The following is a 23,199-nucleotide window of genomic DNA, read 5'->3' on the forward strand; positions in this document are numbered from 1 at the left end:
AGACCCATTTCCCTTTCCTTATCGATACTAGGTCTATTATAATTGCATAGGCCTCAGGACTTTCACCAGAAGGCCTGAACCAGCCCAGCAGTACAAGTCTGAGTTCAAGCAGGCCACTTCAGCCCGCCTTTTAGTTCAACAGACCCAAGCTCTGTTAAACCGACTCAGACATTCATTTTGGAGAGAAATTGTTCCATGGTGAAAAGCATATGCACCTGGTCCCCAGTTAGTTGTTAGACACATTGGAGGGTACATCTCCTAGGGCACTTCATTCTCATTATCACAGCTAACCTTTCAATAATCAGACCCTGTTGTCTCCGATATTACAGTTATGGCACACAAACCAGTTTAGACAAAAATTTGATATTGACCAGAAAGTGAACTACCTTTGATATTCAGTTGAACAACAAGTTAAAAACTCATTTTGAGACTATTGGGGCATTCTAATCTAAAGTAATATTTAGCACTACAAGCTTTTGGAAGGTTCTTCGGGACTGTAGAGGACTGTTTTCAAGCCTGGACATAAATGCAACATCCAATTTCATTGTTATGCTGATGATACACAAGTTAACTTACCAATCTGACCCAACGATCAACTAGTATAGCAACCTTTCCCAAGTTTCTTGCTAACACGAAAAGTTGGATGTCTGAAAATCTTCTCCAGTTCAATGTCAATAAATCTGAGATTATTATACTGTTTGGCCCTCACCATGCCAGAGTTCAGATTGAAAACTAGCATGGTCCACTGGCCGCTAGTTTAAAGCCATCTGTGAGAAACCTTGATGTCTTATTTCACCCAGACCTCAATTTAGAGCTCCAGCTAAAGAAAGCAATCTGATCTTGCTGCTATCTTTTTAGAACAAAAATGCTAAAATCAAGTCTTTTGTGTCTGTCACTGATAGTGAAAGTTCATTCTTTTTATTTCTTCTTGCCTCAATTATTGTACTTCTTTGATCACCTGTCTCAACCAGAAATCTCTCCATCATCTTCATTAAGCACACAATGCTGCTGCTCGACTCTTAATAAGCACCATAAAATGAGACCATATTATGCCTATCCCAGCATTTTTGCACTGGCTTTCCAGTCGATAAATTATGTTCGACAAACGAAGACGTCCAAACGGCGTCTAAAAGGTTCAGTGAATGTATCGACAACATTTCACCGTATCAGAGACAATCGACTTTTCTGTTATCGACCCCCCATTCCTTACAATTTAATAGGCATTCTACTGTAGGCTGATTACATTTAGAGCAATCTGATGCATCTGATCGACACTACAAAGGTATGTCGGGACGGGGGAGAAATTGGGAAGACGAGGAAACAAAAGCATTGCTTGTCATTTGGTCGGATAGTAAAATACAACGGAAGCTTGGAGGGATGCGAAATGCGGCAGCTTATCGGGATATAAGTGGACGGCTGGCAGCCATGGGTTTCTGTCGCACTGTCGACCAGGTACGACGTAAAGTTAAATTGATGAGGTGTGAATTCAAAAAAGCCACAGACCACAACATAGGAAGCGGATCTCGCGGGAAAATGTGTAGATTTTACAGAGAGCTATCTGATATATTAAGCAGCACAGCGGATATGAATGTGCCGCAGGGTTCTGTGTCACCAGCACCGGCTTATTTCACCTCAAGTCCTGAAAGCAGCTTCATAATAAAGGAAGAGCCTACTTCTGAAGACGAGGAGGATGTGAAAAAAATGAATGGTAACGTGAACAACAATAGTTTTCAATTAAAAAGCAATGCTTAGACTCATTTCGACTAGCCATTGTATCAGTCACGCGTTGGCACCTGTCAGTAGGCTGTGTATAGCCATTGAGGAGCTTCAATGTTATTGAGAATGTATACGAATAATTATTGGCTTTCTATGTGTCGGTATATTGGAAAGTGACCAGTGAACTATGACAGTTCTAGCTAGCTGGCATAGCACGTGCGTGCGTGTGCGCGTTTATCATAGAGTATGCCCTAGCCGGAGTGCGCCAGCCTATTGACAAATTATGCGCTGTGTTTGTACATTTAAAACTGAAGAGTCCGTGGCATATTACGACTCCCATCGAAGTTTGATTAGTACAGAAGACTTCTACTAATTGTATGTCTAAGTTAAATGTGTAATGTGTTGCATTGTCGTTAAAAAACGATTGACATCGACCCTGCCAACTCAAACCATGCCACGACCATGTGTCCTAGAGCATTACACAGAACCAACAGACACCTTCACTGTTCCGTGCCCACCAGATACAGTTGTGTTTCCATTTTTTTGTTCGGCACGTGTAAGCGCCTATAGTTTCATGCTTGTTCACCCTTGCACTGTCACAATGCTGACCTCTTCCGAATTAATTCTGCTAACCCTTCAGAGCCCTCAATCAGTGCAGATTCTTCAAGTCTAATGGGAAATGTAACCTCTAGCAATGTAACTTTTCAAGGAGACACAACATCAACATCTGGTACAGGTAAGACTTAAGATTGCATGTTAATAATGAATGTTTTCTGAATTATTAAATGTCAGGGGCTCGTAAATTATTCTCATCTCTGAAACATTCTTTTCTTGAAGAGAGACTAATTTCGTGTAACATTTTTGTTGGCTCAGTTTGCCCTGCAATTTATTTTACAGCCCAGAGAAAAGAATGCAAAGGCACAGTCTGTGAGGTTTTGAGTCAGCTGGCTGATTTCGATGCCAAATTCCTCCAGCTTCAACAAGAAAAGTTTGCCTTTGAGCAAGAAATGAGAAAACAGGAACTGGAGTTCCAGAGACAGGAGCTGGAGTACCACAAAGAGCTCACAAACATATTATCTAAACTTGCAGAAAAACTTGACCAGCCTTAAATGGATTTACAGTAAGAGCAACTGTCAGCAATATCCTTGCAATCATGATTTTTTAATGATTTTGGGACTCCCATGTGGGTATTGTACAGGAATCCTGTTTGATATTTTTGTTAACATAACATAACACAACATAACATAATTTTGATAACAGGCCATTCAGCCCCACAATTCACTAAATTGGTGCTCCGATTACCTACTGACTAGATAGTATATTGTTTTTATCCTTTGACTGTAAGTGTACCATAGATCGTGAGAATGTGTTCTTTTAAATTAAGTAATGCAGGGCTCTTTAAGCATGCTGTCACTATTTTCAAATGGAATAATACATGTTCTCAAAACTTTAAAAAGTTTAAAGTTTGAGACATAACTACAGTAATTTTTAATATAGTTAACTACTTGTTTTGTGGTTACACTGAATCTTCTTTTTTATTGCATCTTTAAAATACTTCTTAAATACATACTTTGTAACATAACAGAAGTGATATACGTATATCCAGAGGTGGGTAACCCGGCTTCAAAGAATAAAAAGACTGACCATGTATTTGCTCCACCACCATGCACTAAACCAGCTGATTCTAATTAGCATAACTCTTCACCATGGTAGGAGAACCAATTATTGTAATCAGCTGGTTTAGTGCATGTTGGTGGCACAAATACATGGTCAGTCTTTTTACTCTTTGAAGCCGGGTTACCCACCTCTGCGTATATCTCATGGCCATGTACCGAGAAGATTAAACCTGGGTTTCATCTCAGGATATGATTCTTTTTGAGTGGATGAAATGTATGCTAAAATGACTGAAAGGCTGAACCCCATGGATGCAACACGAGGGGCAAGTTTACAGGCAGTCCAGCACTGTGTGGTGCGCAATTCAATTGACATGCATTTAGTTTTCAGTTTAAGTTATTCAGTGAGGCTTTCAAGATAAACAGAATGCATCATGAGCAGAACAACAGAAACAGAACATTTTAATATTAATTTAAAACAACATGAAGTAAAACTTAAAGCACTACAAAAAACATGATTCTCAGGGTCATAAGTAGACATGCACAGCCAGCACAGTTTATCATCCATCCATAATATTGTTGTTTTCAACACCAAACAAAACCCTTTTGGTACATTAAAAAAGAATTGTGTTTAATCTTTATGTTCACCATTGATGTGATGTTCTACTGTACATTTCCAATTTTTGATTTTGTAATCATGCATTTGCTTTGCAAATTTATTATTTACAAATATTTTGTAAAACTTGTATGTCCTTGTTGAAATGTTGCAGTGTGAATGATCATGTATGTTTTCGATACAGTGCAGTGTGTAAGTATTTGCACAGTGACATATTTTTGTGTTATTTTGGCTCTGTACTCCAGCACATTGGATTTGAAATGAAACAATGAATATGAGGATAAAGCACAGACTGTCAGCTTTAATTTGAGGAACTTTTTATAAAACTGTTTACATAAAAAGTTGATTGTGACACCCCCAAAATTTTGACTATGTCTATGATTAATTTATTTTGATTTTCAGCTTCATGATGGTCTGCTTTACTGGCATTGACACTTTTTTGGTCCTTGTGTTGACAGATTCCTTAATTGCTCTGGCCTGTAGGTTTTTGGGTCCTATTCACTGAGTTTCAGTTACACTTACTATTTCTATAGGCACATTATATTACATTTTTTATGTATATTTATTTTCTCATCCTGTCATAAAACCTGAGCCCCAGCTTTTCCCCTGACCTTTTCCAGTGTTTGAAATGGAATAGAATCAGAAAAACACTAGTTTATTTATGGAACCATCTTGATTATGATGTTAATAGATATAAAGTATTTGTCTATTAATTACTCAAAACTAAATGGGATCATATATTTTGTTTCACTGTTTAGAAAGATGGACAACAAAATGGATTTTCCCATTATTTCCCATATTAACAATTTCAGGAAATTTTCTGGGACTATTGTAATTAGAGTAACCGTTTACAGATATCATACACTGTATGTTTTGATTTTACATTACATTACAATCAGCAAGCAGATTCTCTTATCCAGAGAGACGTACAGAAGTGGAAGAACATCACTGTCCGTCTCTGGAGTACAAAGCACAATATCGCCAAAGAGCCACAGGTGTCCCATTTATCAATAATTGGAACATTAACCTAACAACCAACAATTTGTACTGTGACAAAAGATAATACCACTCAAGAGACAACCTTTACACAGCCATTCATATCGCATTATCCCAAAAGTAACACCTGTGGAACTCTAGCATATACAGGACTAAACACAGTGCATCTTTTTAATTGAAACACCTGCTTTTCCTCTGAAAGCTTCAGTCAGATGCAGTTCAATTATGAGCCCAGTAGGGGTCGTGAGAGTCAATGGGGGAAGCACTAGACTTCATAAATTCATGCAGTTACCAGCTCTTTCCTGGGTTGGAGAGTTGGGCAAAGGTCTTCTTAGGGAAGATAAACATTGAGGGATAATACTTTCCGCAATTTTTTTGTTTGTTTGTTCTGCTGGTATGACTCCACTTTACTGAAACATTGATTTACTTGATTTCTATTGAGTCACCAGATGACAGAGGAAGGATCCTAGATTAACTTGGCTAGAACACAGTTTACAGGTAGATATGTACTTAGTTATACATGTGCATTATGGTTATGGTTTGTGCCATGTATACAGAAAAAGTATTTGCCCCTCCCTGATCTCCTCCATTATTGCATATTTGTCACACTCAATGGATTTGGATCTTTAGAAAAAAAATGTGATATTAGGCAAAGGGAAACAGAGTAAACTCAAAATACAATTTTTAAATTATTATTGTATTTATTTAATTTTAAAAAAGTTTTCCTACTCCCATATCAACCATGTGAAAAAATAATTGCCCTGTCTGTCAGGTCACCATGAGCTGACGTGTTATGCAGCAAGACAACGATCCAAATCGCAACAGAAATCCACATATGAGTATATAATGTTTTGTAAAGGCATAGCCAAAGGCCTGATAACCAAATAGAGACGCTGTGGCAGGACCCGAAAGAGCTGTTTATGCTCAAAAACCTACCAGTTTGTTTCAACTAAAGCAGTTCAGCAAAGAACAGTGGGCTAAAACTCCTCCAAAGCAATGTGAAAAAAGACTGATATCAAATTATAGGAAGTGTTTGGTTGCAGTTAAGCTAAAGGTGGTGCAACCAGGTTAAGCTTAAGGGGCTTAAGGGGTCTTTTCACATGGGTGATATGAGTGTTCAACAACTTTTTTCGTGCAATACATGAAATAATAACTTTAAAAATGTGTTTTAAGGTTGCTTGGGTTCCCTTTGTCTAATATTACATTTTGTCTAAATATCTGAAACCATGCAGTGTGACAAACATGAAATAATGGAAGAAATCAGGAAGGGGGAAAATGGGAAAATATTTTGTTGTACGTTGGTATGTTAGAACAGGCTGTCCATAAAATGGTAGGCTATCTTAGGTTAGTTAGAAAGAGGAGAATAGATTTTTTTTTATATATATAATTTTACTATGACTGCTAATGGTTTTTGAGCCATCGGTTCACAGGAAGAAACTGTGCGGGTAGCAAAAAGAAAAAGAAAAAAGCACAGAGAAGTAGCATATGTAAGAAACATTTCAATATACTATGTTCGTGCGAGGTCTGCCATATAGTATTAACAAATGCCTCAACTTGTTTATACAGTGAAATATCCTATTTAATCCTGAATTACAACCTGTCCGTTCATAGTCTCGGCTAGAGCCACGTGATTCTGACTGGACCTTTTAAATAGTAGTTATCAACCAAAATTATAGTTTACGTCCAGTGATCTGTATTTACAAACCAGTAACTCACCCAGTAGTAGCCTATTCATTAGGACAGCTACAATCGGGAACACTGTAGCGTAACTGAAGACGTCGTGTTCTACAGGTCTAAAAGTTTAATTGCACCGTTCCTATTGGCATCGAATCATCGAACCCGGACAGGCTGAAGAGCCCCAAAAAGCCCCCACAACCGCATCTGCTTTCGTTACGGGCGAGTCCTCCAAATAGGCAACATAACCTAGCGGAATTACGCTTGAAATTCAACAGCACTATTTAGAAGTTTAATTGCTGTCCGCTATGTCGAACTGTGTGCGCTCGGGGGCCTCTGGAATTCTTTCGTTTTTTTGTCAACCCAAATTTTCAGCGTGAAAGCGCGCTCTTACTCTGGCCTTTATGTTTGGCTATTTGTTGCTACATCGTTTTCAGAAAAGGGAGTAGGCTGCACATTTTCTTCCTCTTGCTACTTTTAGATGAAAAAAGAAATTAAACACAACGAAGAAGTACATTTTTTGGGCGAGACTTGGCTTGGTAGGGAGTTAATTTACATTTATGGAGCTTGTTCCGCTATGCTCGATTTCTCCTCTCTCTCTCTCCCTCTCTCTCTCTCTCTCTGTTTAATGTTATTTTGCCCTGGGGGGCAAGGACACCATTGAGCCTAGCCTATTGAATTACCTTGCCTCGCCCAGAGAAATTTACATTGTTTGGAAAACTGCAGGACTTAAAAGTTCTATTCAAACACTCTGTGGAAGGATGCACTTGTGGAATTGGGTTATAAGCTATTTCTGTCTGAGCCGATATTAGAAATTCCGACAACGTTTAACATAATCTACTTTGACACATTTTATACGTTGACCAAGCACATCCTGACAGGTGCGTGACATAGGTGAAATCGGTGAAAGAAAACTCGCCATTGGTTACTTGGCAGTTAGGTTTCGTTTGATCTGGCTGCGTTTTTTAATGATACAAAACTGTTTTTGATTTAAGCACTTCGTTATCTGTATCGATATTCCAAAAGATACTTGAGATGCAGCGCACATGCCTTAACTTCGTATATAGGCGAATATATGTCCTCATCTGACCAATGTTGGGGGACCAACAGGTCTGCTTTCTTTTCCTTCAGAATCACGATGCTGAGGGACGGATGTGTGACTTCTGATCTGGAATTTCTCCCCAGCCCCCTCAGGGCTTAGCGAAACACAAAATGCTCTCCGATTAAGGGAGCGGTCGGACAAGTCGTTCAACTGAGACACGGAAACCGCCGAAGGAGAGAGCGGGGAGAATACGAGTACGGATAATATTTCAGAACAACTGCGACGAAGCTTGTGGGATAATGAGTAAATCGCAACAACAACTGCGCACTGGAACTCGGAATTGATTGCCACGTGAATTATCTAGCCTACATTAGGCTACGGGCTCCACAGGTAGGTTTATGAAACGAATGTACCTGCTTTGAACTCCAGATATAGCCCAAATGGCAACATTATTTATCAGTCTAGCTGTCTCCTGGCCACGTGGACTGTTCACATTTGGGTTTAATTGCCGTTCTTAGTTCTCATCTGTATTGTTTATGTTTCCGTATTAACCATGTTGGCAAATGGAACGATGTAAAAATGCATCTTTTTGATCCTCGTTGGTAATATATTACTAGGCTATAGGCTAAAGTACTTTCTGAAAAGAAAAACGCAAGCTTTCGGCTTTATCTGATGGGCGTGACGTGTCCGTCCTTAAACCAGCGCAAGTCTTTTTGTGCAATTCTACAAAATGTCTTTGTGCGGGACTTCGTTTAAAGTAAAAAATTCCTTGCCTCGTTTGTCTTTGATTGTAGGTGTGATTTGTCTGTTGAAATACGTAAAAATGCTCACCCAAACCAGTGTTAAAGGTCTATAAAACAACTAGAATTCATTGGGTTTTTTCTCATTTTTATTAGAAATTATGAGCAAAAAGGTCCAGACGGCTAAAGCCTTCCAGTCTTTGAGAAAATGAAAAACGCAACCACGTACCTGTCCTTTACTTACGTGTATACACTTTTTTTTCCCAGTGAGCATGTGTTTGTTAATGTGAGTGTTTTATGAGCATGGCTTTCATCTGAGCACTTTGAGGAGGGAACGGGTGTGATTTACACCCTCGTGCATGTGAACCATGTGTTAACCTTTTGGATAGGTCATTCGGTGTGCTGTAAATCTCCGGGAGGAATTCCTGGTGAGAAGGAGTCCGTAATCAAAGCCACACAAGAAGGGCTGGCTAATTCCATTCCCTAAGGCCGTTCATTAGTAGTTTCTTTTTTCTTTCCTCTTCAGTCCCTCCCTCTATCTCCTGGTGCTCAACTTCGTACTGTAGGCCTCCTCGCCCAGTTTGTTTTCAGTCTCAATGCGTCGCTCCATGTTATTCTCTTTTTCTGTTCACATAGTAGAGGTGCTTCCCTTTACTCATCCTGCCGTTATTCCCCCTCTCTCTTTTCTCATCTGAATTCAGGCATCTGTGTTTTTTTTTTACACCTTTAACTCCATTTGCTCCAAATTTAGAATGCCCAATTATATTCACCGCCAGTCACACTCTGTGCTGCAACCGCCGCTGTTCACCGTGAAAGCGCAGACGAGCACGAGCTCTCCCGAAAAGCCTGATGTCAAGCAGCTGCTGATTTTCACACCGCGGCACACGAGTTCCGCTGGCACAACTCTGGATGGGGACTTTACTGTATGTGCAGCTTCAGCAAGCGGACTTCGGGTAGCGACAGCGGTCACTGGTGAGCGATGAGACACGGTTAGCCCGGCCGCTCGAGTTCCTCCCACGCTGGGCGACTTCGCTGGTGAATCTGAGTCACCCTGTGGGGCTGTCAGATACAGCCAGCCCTGTCACAGTCCAATCGTGATATCAGACTGCGGGGCTATTTCACGCACTGGAACAGTACCTTAAGAGGATGTGCTGCCTACATTACATGACATTACAGACATTTAGCAGACGCTCTTGTCCAGAGCGACTTACACAGCATTCTACGTAGCATTTACATTGCTTCCATTTATACAGCTCGAGATATACTGAAGCAACGTAGGTTAAGTACCTTGCTCAAGGGTGCAACGGCAGTGCTCCACCCGGGAATCTAACCTGTGACCTTTAGGTTACAAGACCAGCACCTTACCCATTATACTACACCGCCGGCCCACGCAGCCTAGCAGCCTGTGCCTCTCTAAAAGGGATGTTTTTGTTTCCCCAGCAGCCCCATTTTCTCTCTGCTGGAGCATCCCTCTGTGTTCCATTCTTCACCCGCTGCCCTGACGCCCTCCCTCTCCTGGTCATCATTCGGTTTGGTGATATCCTATCTGAGCCTTAATCTCCAGGGCTATATGTGTTTTTCTCTCTCAGGGCTTGACTGTCCTTGACATTTGAAAGGCTTTTGTGCCATTGGAACACAGGAAGGATTGAGTCTGTGGTCCGCAGTGTGGCTCCAGCAGCCACGCAGACAGACAGGCGAACGTGTGCGGACAGTAAATCCTAGGAACCGCAAACGGTTCTCAGAGGCTGAATACAGAGGTGCCACACAGATGCAGGCATTGCACACCATTAAGTGCACACACACACACACACACACACACGCATACCAAGAAACACTGACACCGATGCACGTTTGCACATACACAGGAACACATTTACCAAGAGAAAAACGCACCAAGAGAAAAACGCACAAAAACGAGACGGACTTGCGCGCATGAACGCAAACACACGTACACACGGCATTGCGTAGCTCTTCATTACACCTATATTTGCAGAAACATTTTTTTTTGGTTGTTTTTCTTATTATTAATGCACCTTTTTTTTTTTTTTTTTACTGTGGTTGTGTACTCTGCCCATCATATTAAGAAATTCTACATCTACTTGTGTTGTAAATGTGTTCCTCTGGCCATGAAAACCGATTCCATGATAAATGTCAAGCAGTTATCACTTATTGCGTATGTGCAGAGTGCAGGCTGCAGCTGATTCTTGTGTGGGAACCACTTTACTGAAGTGATTAATGCTTGGTTAATCAATTGCCTTATTGCTTTTGCCTCATCACTCACACTAGCATGCAAGGATGTGAGGACCGGTGCAAACACTGTGGGAAGGTCATTGCACAAGCACACGCTGTGTCGACTGAATGGTCTAGATTCACAAACAAAGTCCCTGCGACACATAGCAAACTCAAACAGATGTTAAAATGTGTGCGCATGCTCACACAGACACATACGTATACATATGCACATGGGATCATATGACTAGAATAGGCCTAAGCATTAAATGCAGAGCTTAGATTTCAAGCACTACGCTGCCATACTACCACAATAAGCATCATAATCCTTTTCAAGCCTCAGTGTAATTCTTAACCTTCACTTCATTTATATGTATATATTATCTAGTTTAAACTTCACAGATTCCAAGGTATTACATAACCATTCCCTAGAATTTGTGTGTACGTCCCTGTGTGTGGATGTTGAGCAGAATGTGTGTATTTGGAGTTGTGGCTGTACATTGACAAGTTTGCTTCAAGTGTTCGATTTGTGTTGCTTTTGTTTTTTATTTGTTATTTTGCATTGATAACCTTTAATTAATCATAAATACAAATTAAAAACTTGGAGTTAACTCTAACCTATGTACTGTAGAGCTCAGTACCTACCTAGTGCCCTGTCTTGTACTGCAGAGTGCAGTAGTTGGAAACTTGATGGAATGTGTATACAAAATAGCTGGTTGTATCACCATTCGGTGAAAGATACTGCAACTTTGTTTCATTTTATATAGGAGTAAGTGGATTGTCCAGGACACAGACTGAGGTCTCTGACAGAACCAGAGGCCAGGAATGCGTACCTGCAAATGTGTGCTGTTAGGCAAAGCTTCTACCCAGGTGGAGACTCACCTAGACGCAGGGATACACGGAAATAAGTGCCACTGGTGTGGCTCACAGGTGTAATGACACATTGAAAACCTATTACACAGACATACTGATGTGTTGTGTACAGTTATATTGCACAGATACCCTGATCTACAGTATAGATATTTGTATAATACTGATCATAGGTGTGCAGTGCACAGTTTTATACTCAATGCATTGATGTGCAGTGTAGATTAATATTACACGCGCACACAGACATGCAGTATAAAGATGCCATATACGAATTTATTTTAGGCAGACATACAGTGGAGCCTTTGCACAGATATATATTACGTGTGGGCTCGGGTGCGGACAGATAGAAGCTCTTCTGTGCGCAAGCCCATCTGGGTGAATTCTCTCTGATAAGCACAGTACAGTCGCAGTCTCTCTGTCTGGCGACAGGCCAAGACACACTCAGACTGAGTGCATTCAGCTTATCAGCATCAGGCCTTTAACATCAAATGCTTTCCTAGGCTCGACTCATTTGTTCCCTGCAATGGTCCTGTGGAGAGGGACATTGGAAAAGGCATGGGGTGGTTTGGTCCCCCCCCGCCCCTTCCCCGTTGCTTTTTTGTCTAGCTGGTATCCTGTGACAGGATGGGGTCTGGGTAGGGTTCTCAGTGTAGGGAGAGTTTACGTGACATGGATTTCATTTGGGCCTGCTTGCGGAACAGGAATCAACAACAGCTGGGAGGGGTCGGTGGGAGCAGTGGACAGAGAGACAAAGGAGAAGGAGGGATGGACAAATACAGAGAAAGGAGAGAGAACAGAGGAGGGCTGGGAGCTGAGCAATTATGCAAAGAAATACGTTGATTTGTTTGTACAATATTTGCTTACTTCTGATTACAGGAAAACTAGATTGCGTGTGTGTGAGAGAGAGAGAATGCAAATATATACGCCCAGAAATATCTCCAGTGGGTAAACCCCACGATAACTGCCAAATAAACCCTTTAACATGTGTTTCCCATCGGCAGATACTCTGTTTCTCATTTTCTCGGCCCATGGGACACGCATTCTCTCTAAAGACATTGCATCACACAACATACGTCATTCACGCCTCTGTCTTTTTAACAGTCCAACTTCTACTTTTTTTACTCGCGGTTCTCTTCCTTTACTGCTTTTTTCTCTCTTTTCTGACCTCCACCCTGCTGCACATTTCTACAGAGTACAGTACCTATTTTTGTCATTGTCGGTCACAGTCTTTATCTTTTTTTTCCTTCCTCGCATCTTTCTTATCTCATCTCTGTCCTCTGGCATGTTATCATCAGACTCTCTTCTCCTCTACTGGTGGGCAGCCATTAAGGTTAATTATTCCTAATCTCTTAGCCCATTTCTGGAAGTTTTAAGGTTTTTTTTATTTTTAAAGAAGGCCATTAAAAAAAACATTTTCCTGTGTCAAGTCTATCTCAGCAGGGGACTCGGCAGTGTTATGGTGTAATATTTTATTTTTCGCCTTCAGCCTTCACAGCTGTGTCCTTTAATGTCTCTGCCTTGTCACCTTGGGTTGGTTCCTTCCTCCCTACACACTCCTCTCTATCAGTCAGTTTACACTCGTCTCTCTCTCTCTCCCTGGGTTTCTGCAGGTCAGTGCAGCATGCAGTAGCAGGCGCATGCAGTGGGACCAGTGAGAGAGAGAGAGAGAGAGAGAGAGAGAGAGAGAGAGAGAGTGAGGGCAAGCGAGTGAAAGACTGCAGGCCGGATGGCGCTCTTCAAGCTGCAGAATGTGGAGGACTTCTATGAGATCGGACAGGTGCTGGGCAGGTAAAGAAGTGCTGCAGCATCAGCTGCTGTAAACAGTCTCTGCTAAGGACCGGGTGCATTCCTCTCTCAAAAGCCACTTTCACAGCATGTTGTCATTTGTACTTTGAACCATTACCAGGGTCCCCTGCCAATTCCTCAAGTTCTGGTAAACCCAAAATGTAATTAATGAGTTGTTTAACTACCTGATGTTTTGTTTTGATTTTAAAACTGTCTTTAATTGGCCTGTCATGTCTGTACTAGAACAGGGGTGTTTCACAAGCTACTCTCCTCCAACCTTCTCTCTGTCGCCGCCCCAGTGGGCACTTTGGGCAGGTGCGGGAGGTGCTGGAGCGGGCCACGGGCGTGCGGTGGGCTGGCAAGTTCCTGAAGCTGCGAAAGAACGCCAGCAGCAGGCTGGGGATCGAGAGGAAGAGTGTGGAGAGGGAGGTGGAGATCCTGCAGGCCCTGCAGCACAGAAACATCATGGCCCTCAAGGACGTGTTCGAGAGCAGAGCGGAGGTGGTGCTCATCGTGGAGCTGTGAGTGAGGGAGCAGGAGAGAGAGGAGGAGGAGGGTGGACGGAAAGAGGGAGGCGTTGAGAAGGATAATGGTCGCATTGCATGTCACCTGATTTGTGTATTACACTGTAATAATTCATCGCAGCTTAGATTTTGTCCTTATATGGATTGCGATCTTCCGTTGTTTGAAGGAAGGGATATTAATGGAAGGGCAACACAATAACTTTCTAACCGGCTCTTTTGCGTGTCTGTAAGCACACTGGGTCCCGTGTTCTGTGTTTAGGGTCCTGGACAATGGCACAGGGCGCGCAGGACCTGCACAGCATAGGTGTTAAGGAATGGCAGCTACTGGAAAACGTATCAGTCTGTCAAAGATAAACAAACAGTCACAGTGTATTTGTCCTGCAGCTTTTTTGTTTTGTTTATTTTTATTTATTTTATTTTTTTGGCTTGGGGAACCCGGTTTTGCATTTATTGATATGATTAAAAAGATCAAATGTCTGTGTACATGAAGTTTCAAATTAGTTTCACTTCACAATCAATGAAAAATGATGAAATAATTAACTCAACCATAATTAATGAATATTATATTTCTATAGCAAATATTTACTATTGAATGTACTGTATGTGTACAGTGCTTTCATTACATATTTATTAAGGTTTTGTTAAATTAAGATTGTTCCGGTTCTCAGATTTATTCGTGTTGATAATAGTACTGATCAAAAATATTTACCTTTATTGAGTTGAGTCTTAGAGCAAGCGCTGGATGCTTATTTAGTGAGTTATGGACTGGCCTCTTATTTGGGAAGGGGGAGTGGTGAAGGGGCTATCTAAAACAGAAGCATTGGGAAAATGGGATGAGAGGGTAACCTGGTGTAAGGGGTATTAGGAACATAAGGACAGAAAGCCATTCTCTGTGGTTCGGGGGACGGTATGAAGGAAGGATTAAGCTGTGGCACGTTTTTCCAGATCCGTTCGTCCCTCGGTATTTATAGGGTGAGCCGGACCTTTAAATCTTCTTTCTGATTGGCGAGTTTTGTACCACTGTGTTTAAACTGATTGGGGGATTAAGTGACAACGGGGTCTGGCTGCCTGTGACAGTGTCTGTGACAAAAGTTGCCGGGGTGACATTTTCGTCGGCATACATCTGTTGTGGGGTGAGGTCACAAAGACAGGGCAGTGTAACAAGAGACAGGGTTTGGCTATTTAAAGACAATGTCCCGAACCTGATCTCATTGTTTGTGTGGGAGAGGTTCACAGGACAATTAGTCAAAATGGAACTGTCCAGTTTTGAGTGCGGCCGCCTACGTGCACTGTAGTTAAAAACTTGGTTCCCTCAGGTTCTCTTCTAGCTGCTTTTTCTAGTTTCTAGCCATGGTTTGTCTGTTCCTGATACTTCCTCTCAAATGAATGTTTTTTGTGGTTGTTTTTGTTTGCACACGTATGACTGCGTTGTTTGGATTTTGTCTTGCTCTATCTGTTGAGGCAGGCAAAAGTATTGACTCCTGTTAATTTAGCCTTTGAAAAAGCAAATGTAAAATCTATCAAACAGTCTGACTAATTTAGCCTAATTGGCTCACGTTGAGCGCTGAATTTGCTCTCTTCCTCTATCTCTTTGCACCTGTGTTCTATCTCCCTCTCACTCTCTCTTCCCTCTTTTACACAGTATCAGTGGGGGGGAGCTGTTCGACTTCATTGCGGAGAAGGAGGCTCTGACAGAGAACGAGGCGATTGAGTTCATCAAGCAGATCCTGGAGGGGGTGGGATTCATGCACAGCAAGCGTATCGCCCATTTTGACCTCAAGGTAAAGATTCTGCCTAATATTACTGCATGGGGCTCAGTCCTGACCCGTGGAGCACTTATTGTTGGCCTTCAGTCACCTTTCACTGCGGTTTGCAGTTACCCAGTATAGCTGTGATGTGGGTCCATTCTCAACCCTTACGTGTATGACCTTTCATTCTTACGTCATAGGTCAGTAACTGTGGGGCTCTGAGTGTGCTGGCATACCACGTTCAGTGCATTTACTTTCATTCTTCAGTGCAAAGAGTAATCAAAAAAGCAGCCTGTGACTGTGACGTTATTAAGGACAGATGCACCCTCATACTTGACTATACTAGCTGGCAGTGACATTGGCCCTAAAGAGCTGGACTAGTGTAAGGCTGCAGGTTTGATTTTCCCATGAGACACTGGATTTGGTCAGTAATCTGTATTGTATTATATTACGTGGATTTACTGGATGGTCATTTACAAGATGACTTTAGGGAAAACAAAGCACATAAATGCTTTCAGTTAGCATAATAAGAGCTATAGCGCCATATTTATTCAGCATGTCAGTTACAATCTGAAGCTGAAGCAAACTGGGCAGCAAGGTCAGGGGAGAGATAATCACCGGTTTTCATCTTCATTATTGTGAAATTCTCACGTTTCCGTGTTTCCCGGCAGAAACATTCTCGCATCGTTCAGAAGGTGACAGTTGCAACATCTGCCTCACGCTCTCTTGCCAAGTCAACCGGGATGCTATAAGCCGTGTCCCTCTCTCATATTTCCTGCAAAGCCGGGGCTATGCCAGCTTTGCGGAGCAGGCAGCACAGGCTAGTGTTCATGCGTGTCGTATGTACATAGTGCAATATATCACTCTGCGGGAGTGGGCAAGTGCATTCCGGAACAGCTGGTGCATATGCAAGTTTTCATTGTCACCAGTTACACTAGCCACATGAGCTAAAAGCTGAATGCGCTGATGCCGGTTTTACCGTGAAGTAGACCACAGCAAGGTGTTGTTTGTCGGGACACTGGGGCAGTCTTCAGCTGTCATTCATTCATGAACTTATCAAGGATTGTGGATAAAATATTAATTATTATAAGACCGGGTTATTGAAATAAAAGAATTAGCATGAAATCGAGAATCGAATGCCCACCCCTGTCACACACAATGCAGTCCCTGCTGCACAAGCCCCTGCAGTCCACTTTTCATGCAGCTGTCTGTTGGTCTGAGGTTATAAAGCTTGGCTGTCAGCGCACCGAGTGGAGAACTGATCACTTACTTACCAGCAAGACCACATATAACATCCTGTTAAAAACAAAAGCTGAATGTGATATAGTACCTTGGTTTACTTCTGCAAAGTCAGAACAAGCAAAAAGAAAACAATTAAAATTTATTCCGCATTCAGTATTTTATTGCATTATGTACAGATTTGAGTGGGTCTTTTTGATTGTCAAGTATTTGAATCATCCCACATGGATGTAAAACAAAGCTGATTTGATTGAAAAATAAAATGTACAATCAATACTTCCTTTTTGTTTTCAATTAAGATAGGCTACCCAAGGCTATTATAATTTCACTGCATGAAGAGATGTAGCTAATGTACCCATTCCCTTGGATTTTGCCACAAATGGACTGCAATCCTGGAGACAGTACATTTATGACATGTTTGTGGACAATCTGTGTACTTTCGGGGGATAAAAAAAGAAAATGGACTTCATAGTGGAAGCCCTTGCAACGCTATAAATGCTGCACATAAAACTATCTGGGTCTGGATTGTCTGCGCCCTGAATGATCTTCTGTTAAATGCATTAACTCGCAGTGCGTTTTATTGCGCTAGATCAGTAGTATCGCTGTGGTTTCTCCTTCGCTTGAACCCTCAGTGGTATGAGTTTCTTGGCTGATTAGAAGATGAATGGTGTGAAATTTTGTCGTTATGTGTTCTCCCTATATTTGCCCTGTGAAAACCTCAGCCGGAAAACATGATGTTGTTGGACAAGGAAGCAGAGCACCCACACATCAAGGTCATCGATTTTGGACTGGCCCACTGCTTTACCCCTGGGGAGGTGTACCAGAGCCTGTGTGGCACCCCCCAATACATTGGTGAGTGGTACAACTGGTTGTTGTCATGACTCTGCATATATGTGCATTTCTTGGTCGTTTTATGTCTCTGTATGTACAGAGGTTAGTGCAGAGAAGGGGTCCAAGGGTCTCAGGTAACCATGGAAATGAGCAGCGCTGTTTCAGCACAGGATGTGACATCACAGCCTTATGTGGGGTAAAGCGGTTGTGAGAGAGTTTTGTGGCTGAGCGTATGAAGTTTCCACAGTTCAGACAGGAAGAGCCCAAAGGAGGGTGTGAACCTCTGTAGGACTACAATGCTTAAAGACAGGCCTTCTGTAGCCAGGTTCTCAAAGCATCACAATAGCACTGCGGGAATGCTGTTTGTCATCAGTTTCTTTCACTTCCCCAAGTTTCTTCAGTGGAACAGACACCACAGTACTGCAAACATAGCCACAAACTCCTGCCTTGTTCATGGCAATCGGGCGCATTGCATTAACCTCTGCCTGTCTCCCTGATTCTCTGTTTCTCACTGGGGGTTCTGTGCACAGGCAGACTTATGTGTAGCTAAACTGTGTCCTAACTTCTCTTCACATCTTCAGCTCCTGAAGTAATAAACTACGAGCCCCTAGGTTTTTCAGCGGACATGTGGTAAGCTGTATCATACGTTAATACACACGCAGGACAATAATAATAATTAGTTTATTTGCTTAGAGCTTTTCATGCATTCCAGAGAAAGTTGTTTAACAGAGATGGAACTGGGAACAACAGAAAGGAGGATTATTTTTTTAAAGTTTAAAGCCATATGAAAAGGACTTTGGGTACAATCAACACAGATAAAAGGGACAGTTAAAATTTCAATCTGAACAACTAACAACAAATGTTACATGCAATGCCATAACCCTACCTTTAGCCTTTAGCAATGTCTTGACTCCCATGAGTTAAGAACAGTAATGAGTGTAACGCTTTTAAAATGAGTATTTTTTGTTTCTGCTCTCTTTCTCTTTCTCCCTCTCTCCAGGAGCATAGGTGTAATCACCTACATTCTGTGAGTATCAAATAGCAGAAGTCAATAAGAGAGGTTCAAATGTACTGTATTTTGCGACTTTTATGTTAGTACGCAAAAGTGCAAACTTTGACTGTGCACCCCTGTTCTACAGGCTGAGTGGTATGTCCCCCTTCCAAGGAGATTCAGATGAGGAGACGCTAAGAAACATTGTGGAGATGAAATATGAGTTTGATGACCAGTATTTTAGCCAGACCAGCGCCATGGCCAAAGACTTCATTCAGAAGCTGCTGGTGAAAGATCCAGTGTAATGAGTTTATTTGTATCTGACCATCAATCTTGTGTTTGGGGGGGTGGGGGGAGGGGTTGTGGTGGGTGCAGTGCCAAAGTAAAGCACTGTATCTTAGTGCAGGGATGAACGCTGTGTTTCTACATTGAATACTGACTGTCACAGATGTGGGCAGGGGTCCTGGGGGATGAATAATTGGTCAGTTTCTTGCCAGGAGGGAGGGTCTCAGTTGGCAGGCAGAGTTTTCACTACATGTGAGGGACCACACATCTATCTGTGCAGCTCAGCTGGTGGACTGCAGAGTGAAAAGACACAGCACCTGGCGACATATAATAATATTATAATAAACTTTATTTATATAGCACAGATACAAAGTGCTTCACAAAAAGTTACATTACAAACTATTGAAAACTCACAAACACCATATAATTTTTGTTTTTAATTAATTTCTTCTTTTAATCTACTGTTGTGTGTGCTTTTGAAAGCAGTATGAGGTCAGGAGATATTTAAAGTTCCCTTTGGTAAATGATGATGCCTCTGTTATTAATTAAAGCTGTAGAGCTCAGCTTTGGTAGAGTAAAACCACCGCTTTCCGTCTGTCTCCACAGTGAGAGAATGACATCAGAGGAATGTCTGCTACATCCCTGGATCAAGGTGAGGAAAGAGCAGGGGGGCAAGGGGGGGGGGGGGGTGGATTAAGGCTTGAGCAAGCATCAGAGAGTAAAAGAGAGGAATCCTCAGTAGTGTGGTATCGTCATAACATGTTAAATGTCATTTACTTTTCCTTCATGTCCCAATTCAGCCACTCACACGAAAGCAGAAAGCCAACAGAAGTCGCTCGTCAATCAACATGAAGAACTTTAAGAAGTTCAATGCCAAGAGGAAGTGGAAGGTGAGACTGAATGTGAGAGAGTGAGACACACTGTGGATTCTACTGTATGGACAAGTCATACTTTTTAGACTGACTGTGTCCGCCCTCTGCAGTTCATAATGTATATTGCATCCACTTGCACACATATACTGCTGTTTTGTCTCGTGTTTCTCTTCTTTCTTCCTACCTCGGACACTAACCATTTTCCAGGAGTCTTTTTATGGCTTTTCCTGGGGTCATGGAATAATTTTGTTTTTAACAGTTATCTCAGGGTGTTTTTTTTTATTCCCTCTGAATAGCATGCTGTCCAGTGCTTTGAGACAACTGAAAGTATATTTTGACTTCCTAATGTATCTGACAGTTACTGCTGTCTCCGTTTCTGTAGATGTCCTATAACATGGTGTCGGCCTGTAATCGGCTCTGTCGGCTGAGGCTGCTGTGTAAGACCAGTGCTTCTCAGGACCAGGAGCTGGTGAGCGGGGGGCGGGGGGGGATTTTATACTCCCTTAAATTTCTGCATAACATCACATGATTCATGACAGAGTATTGTAATACTGAAAAATGGGGATTCGTGAGTTCAAGCTGGAGTCTCCCTTAAATGTTTTGCTGTGGAAAAAGGGAAGAAGTTACTACACTAAAAAGGCTCGTATTGTGACATACCACAATCACCGTGACAGCATTGCAAAAGATTTTGACATGACATATTGTATTCAGGAGCTTAACTTTACAAAGCAACCCCAATTTGCTGCCAGAATACTTCTTATCAATACTGTGCTCTCTTCTAATCAATGCAACACACTTTTGTAATAGCATATATTGGATACAAAAGTGAATTTTCCTTAGTTTATATTTCCATAAGTATTGTTAATGCACAACCATCACCTTCTCCCATCAGAGACAGTGTGAGAGTGACCAGGAAGACACTGAAACCAAGCCCGCCTCCCTCATCCGTCGCAGACTCAGTAGCAGCTCATAAAGGTGTCCACAAGGGGGCGATAAATCTCCAAATGGGCTCTGTAAAGGACTGCCTGAAAGATAAGGGGGGAAACATTTAATATTTTCAAAAAATCACCATTATGCTGTTTTTTTTCTTGTGTGATATTAAGGGTGATATTTATGCAGAGTGGTCACTAACATTACCTAGATAGAGAACAGCTAGTCCCTGGTGCTGAGAAATTAATGTTGTATATATGACCATCCTCTAATTCAGTGGAACATTTCTTCAATTGAATTTTCAGTCAGATCTGGTGCTGCTTTGGGAAAAATAGCTTTTCTGCACACAAAGCATCATTAAAGGATATTAAAACAATGACTTTAGAATATTGTGGCAGTTGTAACAGCTAAGTAATATTTTTAAACTGCATATCTGTATTTAAAAAAACAACATTATCAAGCCAGCATTTTGTAGACAATTTTTTATTTTGTGTTTCTTATTACTGTCTAGAATACCTACTGTATCAGACTACAGTAAGAGTTGATTTTATTCTCTGAAATTCATGAACATCCCAGAACATCATTGCACACTCACTGAAGTTTCCACATTATGGCCAGCAACCATCTGAAGCATGAGAAGGCAGTGCAGTTTTATAATCTCAGCTTCTCTGCTTTGGCATGTCATTTAATGCATACTTAACAATGTTTACACTAGGAGTGTTCATATTTTTGTTTTAAAGTTACTTGAAGTGAAGTTACTTGAAACTTTCATGTAGTAAAGTTGATAGTGCTGGGGTTTAGGTCATTGAATGAACTTAAGCTCAATCTCTTTCAAAAGGAGACTCATTCAATCAACAGAAATGGATAAATGAATGTACAGAGCTGCGCGTGCGTGTGCGTGCGTGCGTGCGTGCGTGCGTGTGTGTGTGTTGGGTTGAAGAGCAGTTCAGTGGATCCAAGTATAAGTCACATCCCTTATGGAAATTTAATATACTGCATAATGAAATTGTATTATCAAGAAAAGAAACAATTCACAATAGATGGGCAACTGTAGATATGATTGCCCCTTTCAGATTCTGCATTATATTTTATAAAAGTAGAATTCTGAGAAATATATTTATGATTATATGATTATATTATGATTATAAGGCCACATATTTACAATATATTGCAATGTATTCCGTTTCTATGAAGGATTACATCATTATTTACGCCTGCTGGATTACATGCTATAGCTTTTGGGTTTTGCATACTAAGTTGTCTATGCAGTTGAGCAATGTGACACTTGCAGTATTGAAGTACCTGGTTTAAGGACATGCTGATGCTCAACCAGGATGCTGTACAGTCCTCTGGCTCTGTATCTCTTCAGTACCACTGTATGCCACATTTGTCTCCCATGCCTCCACTCGTGCCTACGTTTTTTAACCTTAGGCGGGCTCACGGGTACAGGCAGGGGCGTCGTAGTGGGGGGAAAAGTGGGACCGACTACCCAGGGCCCGAATGGGGGGAGGGCCCTCGAAAAGCCTGGAATGATGCGTGAGAGACATGGATCAAGAGAGGAAGGGGGCCCACAGAGACTGCTTATGTGTAGGGCCCAGAATTTTGTGCTACACCCCTGGGTACAGGTCTTTTTTTCCTATAATTTAATGTATAATATCCCTCTAAAGTTCAGCTTGAACCATAACAAAGCTGTAAGGACATGGAGGTAAGTTCAGCTCAGTGAACTGAAGGAATGGGAGAACTGCTAAGGTAGTATATGGTGATATTGAAGTGCAATAAGCTGTTTTGTTTTTTTTTTTTTTCATTTTTGGTAACCAGTACATTACAGGATTTCAAAATGTTGAAGACACAAGAAGAGGTGCACAGCATTTCCAAATGTCCCCCTGTTTTTTAAAAATGTAGTTTTTTAGTGTGTATTTTTAACATTATTGTTTGATGTGCCATTTGTGTGCATTACAAGTAGTTACAGCAATTGCAATTTTACAAATGTGTGCATTGTGTGAGGTCCAATAAATAATTTCTTGTAAATTCTCGTTTTTGCTAGTTCTGTTCTATACCCTTCAGTCTAAAGACTGGAAACCGATTTTGAGATGAATATAAGTGTTTATATTCATTTTACATATTCGTGTTTCATTATGAAACCATACACGTTCACTCAGGTAGCTTCAAACTATCGACAATATGCCTAAATTCAGAGTAGCCTACGTGTTTTTCTTGTTTCCCTTTCTGCAGTTATCGCACAATATTTATCATAGGCCTACATTTAATTTACCGCCACAATCTTGCAAGTACCAAAAAATAATACTTGCTTCAAACTGAAATGGAAAGTGCACCACACTTTGAATCTAGCCCTCCCTCAGACGCTACATCGAAGCTAGACTAATCCTGTCCTTCAGTCATTCTGGTCAGTACTGAAAAGTTGAACCGATAATCACAATAATGTTTACAACAAGTAACGTTAGCTGAAATCCAGCTAATTATTTGAGAAATATTTAACG

General features: G+C 41.4%; 1 protein-coding gene across 5 annotated transcripts; it reads left to right on the forward strand.

Moving 5' to 3' along the window:
- The first annotated feature begins 1,221 nt into the window (after positions 1-1,221).
- On the forward strand, positions 1,222-20,784 carry LOC118223392 (death-associated protein kinase 2-like). Of its 5 annotated transcripts, none has more exons than XM_035409847.1 (14): positions 1,222-1,708; positions 2,357-2,452; positions 7,747-8,047; positions 13,107-13,284; positions 13,581-13,802; positions 15,448-15,586; positions 17,515-17,644; positions 18,205-18,253; positions 18,624-18,650; positions 18,763-18,915; positions 19,506-19,551; positions 19,700-19,789; positions 20,154-20,240; positions 20,664-20,784. In XM_035409847.1, exons 4-14 carry the CDS (start codon positions 13,223-13,225, stop codon positions 20,742-20,744), a joined length of 1,086 nt encoding a protein of 361 aa, XP_035265738.1. In that variant the 5' UTR covers positions 1,222-1,708; positions 2,357-2,452; positions 7,747-8,047; positions 13,107-13,222; the 3' UTR covers positions 20,745-20,784. The 5 variants fall into 5 exon arrangements, with proteins under 5 accessions (XP_035265738.1, XP_035265760.1, XP_035265781.1 ...); XM_035409869.1 differs by having other exon boundaries at positions 1,222-1,452; XM_035409890.1 differs by lacking the exons at positions 1,222-1,708; positions 2,357-2,452 and adding an exon at positions 6,792-7,154.
- The last annotated feature ends 2,415 nt before the right edge of the window (positions 20,785-23,199 follow it).

Source organism: Anguilla anguilla, chromosome 1, assembly GCF_013347855.1.
Source record: "Anguilla anguilla isolate fAngAng1 chromosome 1, fAngAng1.pri, whole genome shotgun sequence".
NCBI lineage: Eukaryota > Metazoa > Chordata > Actinopteri > Anguilliformes > Anguillidae > Anguilla > Anguilla anguilla.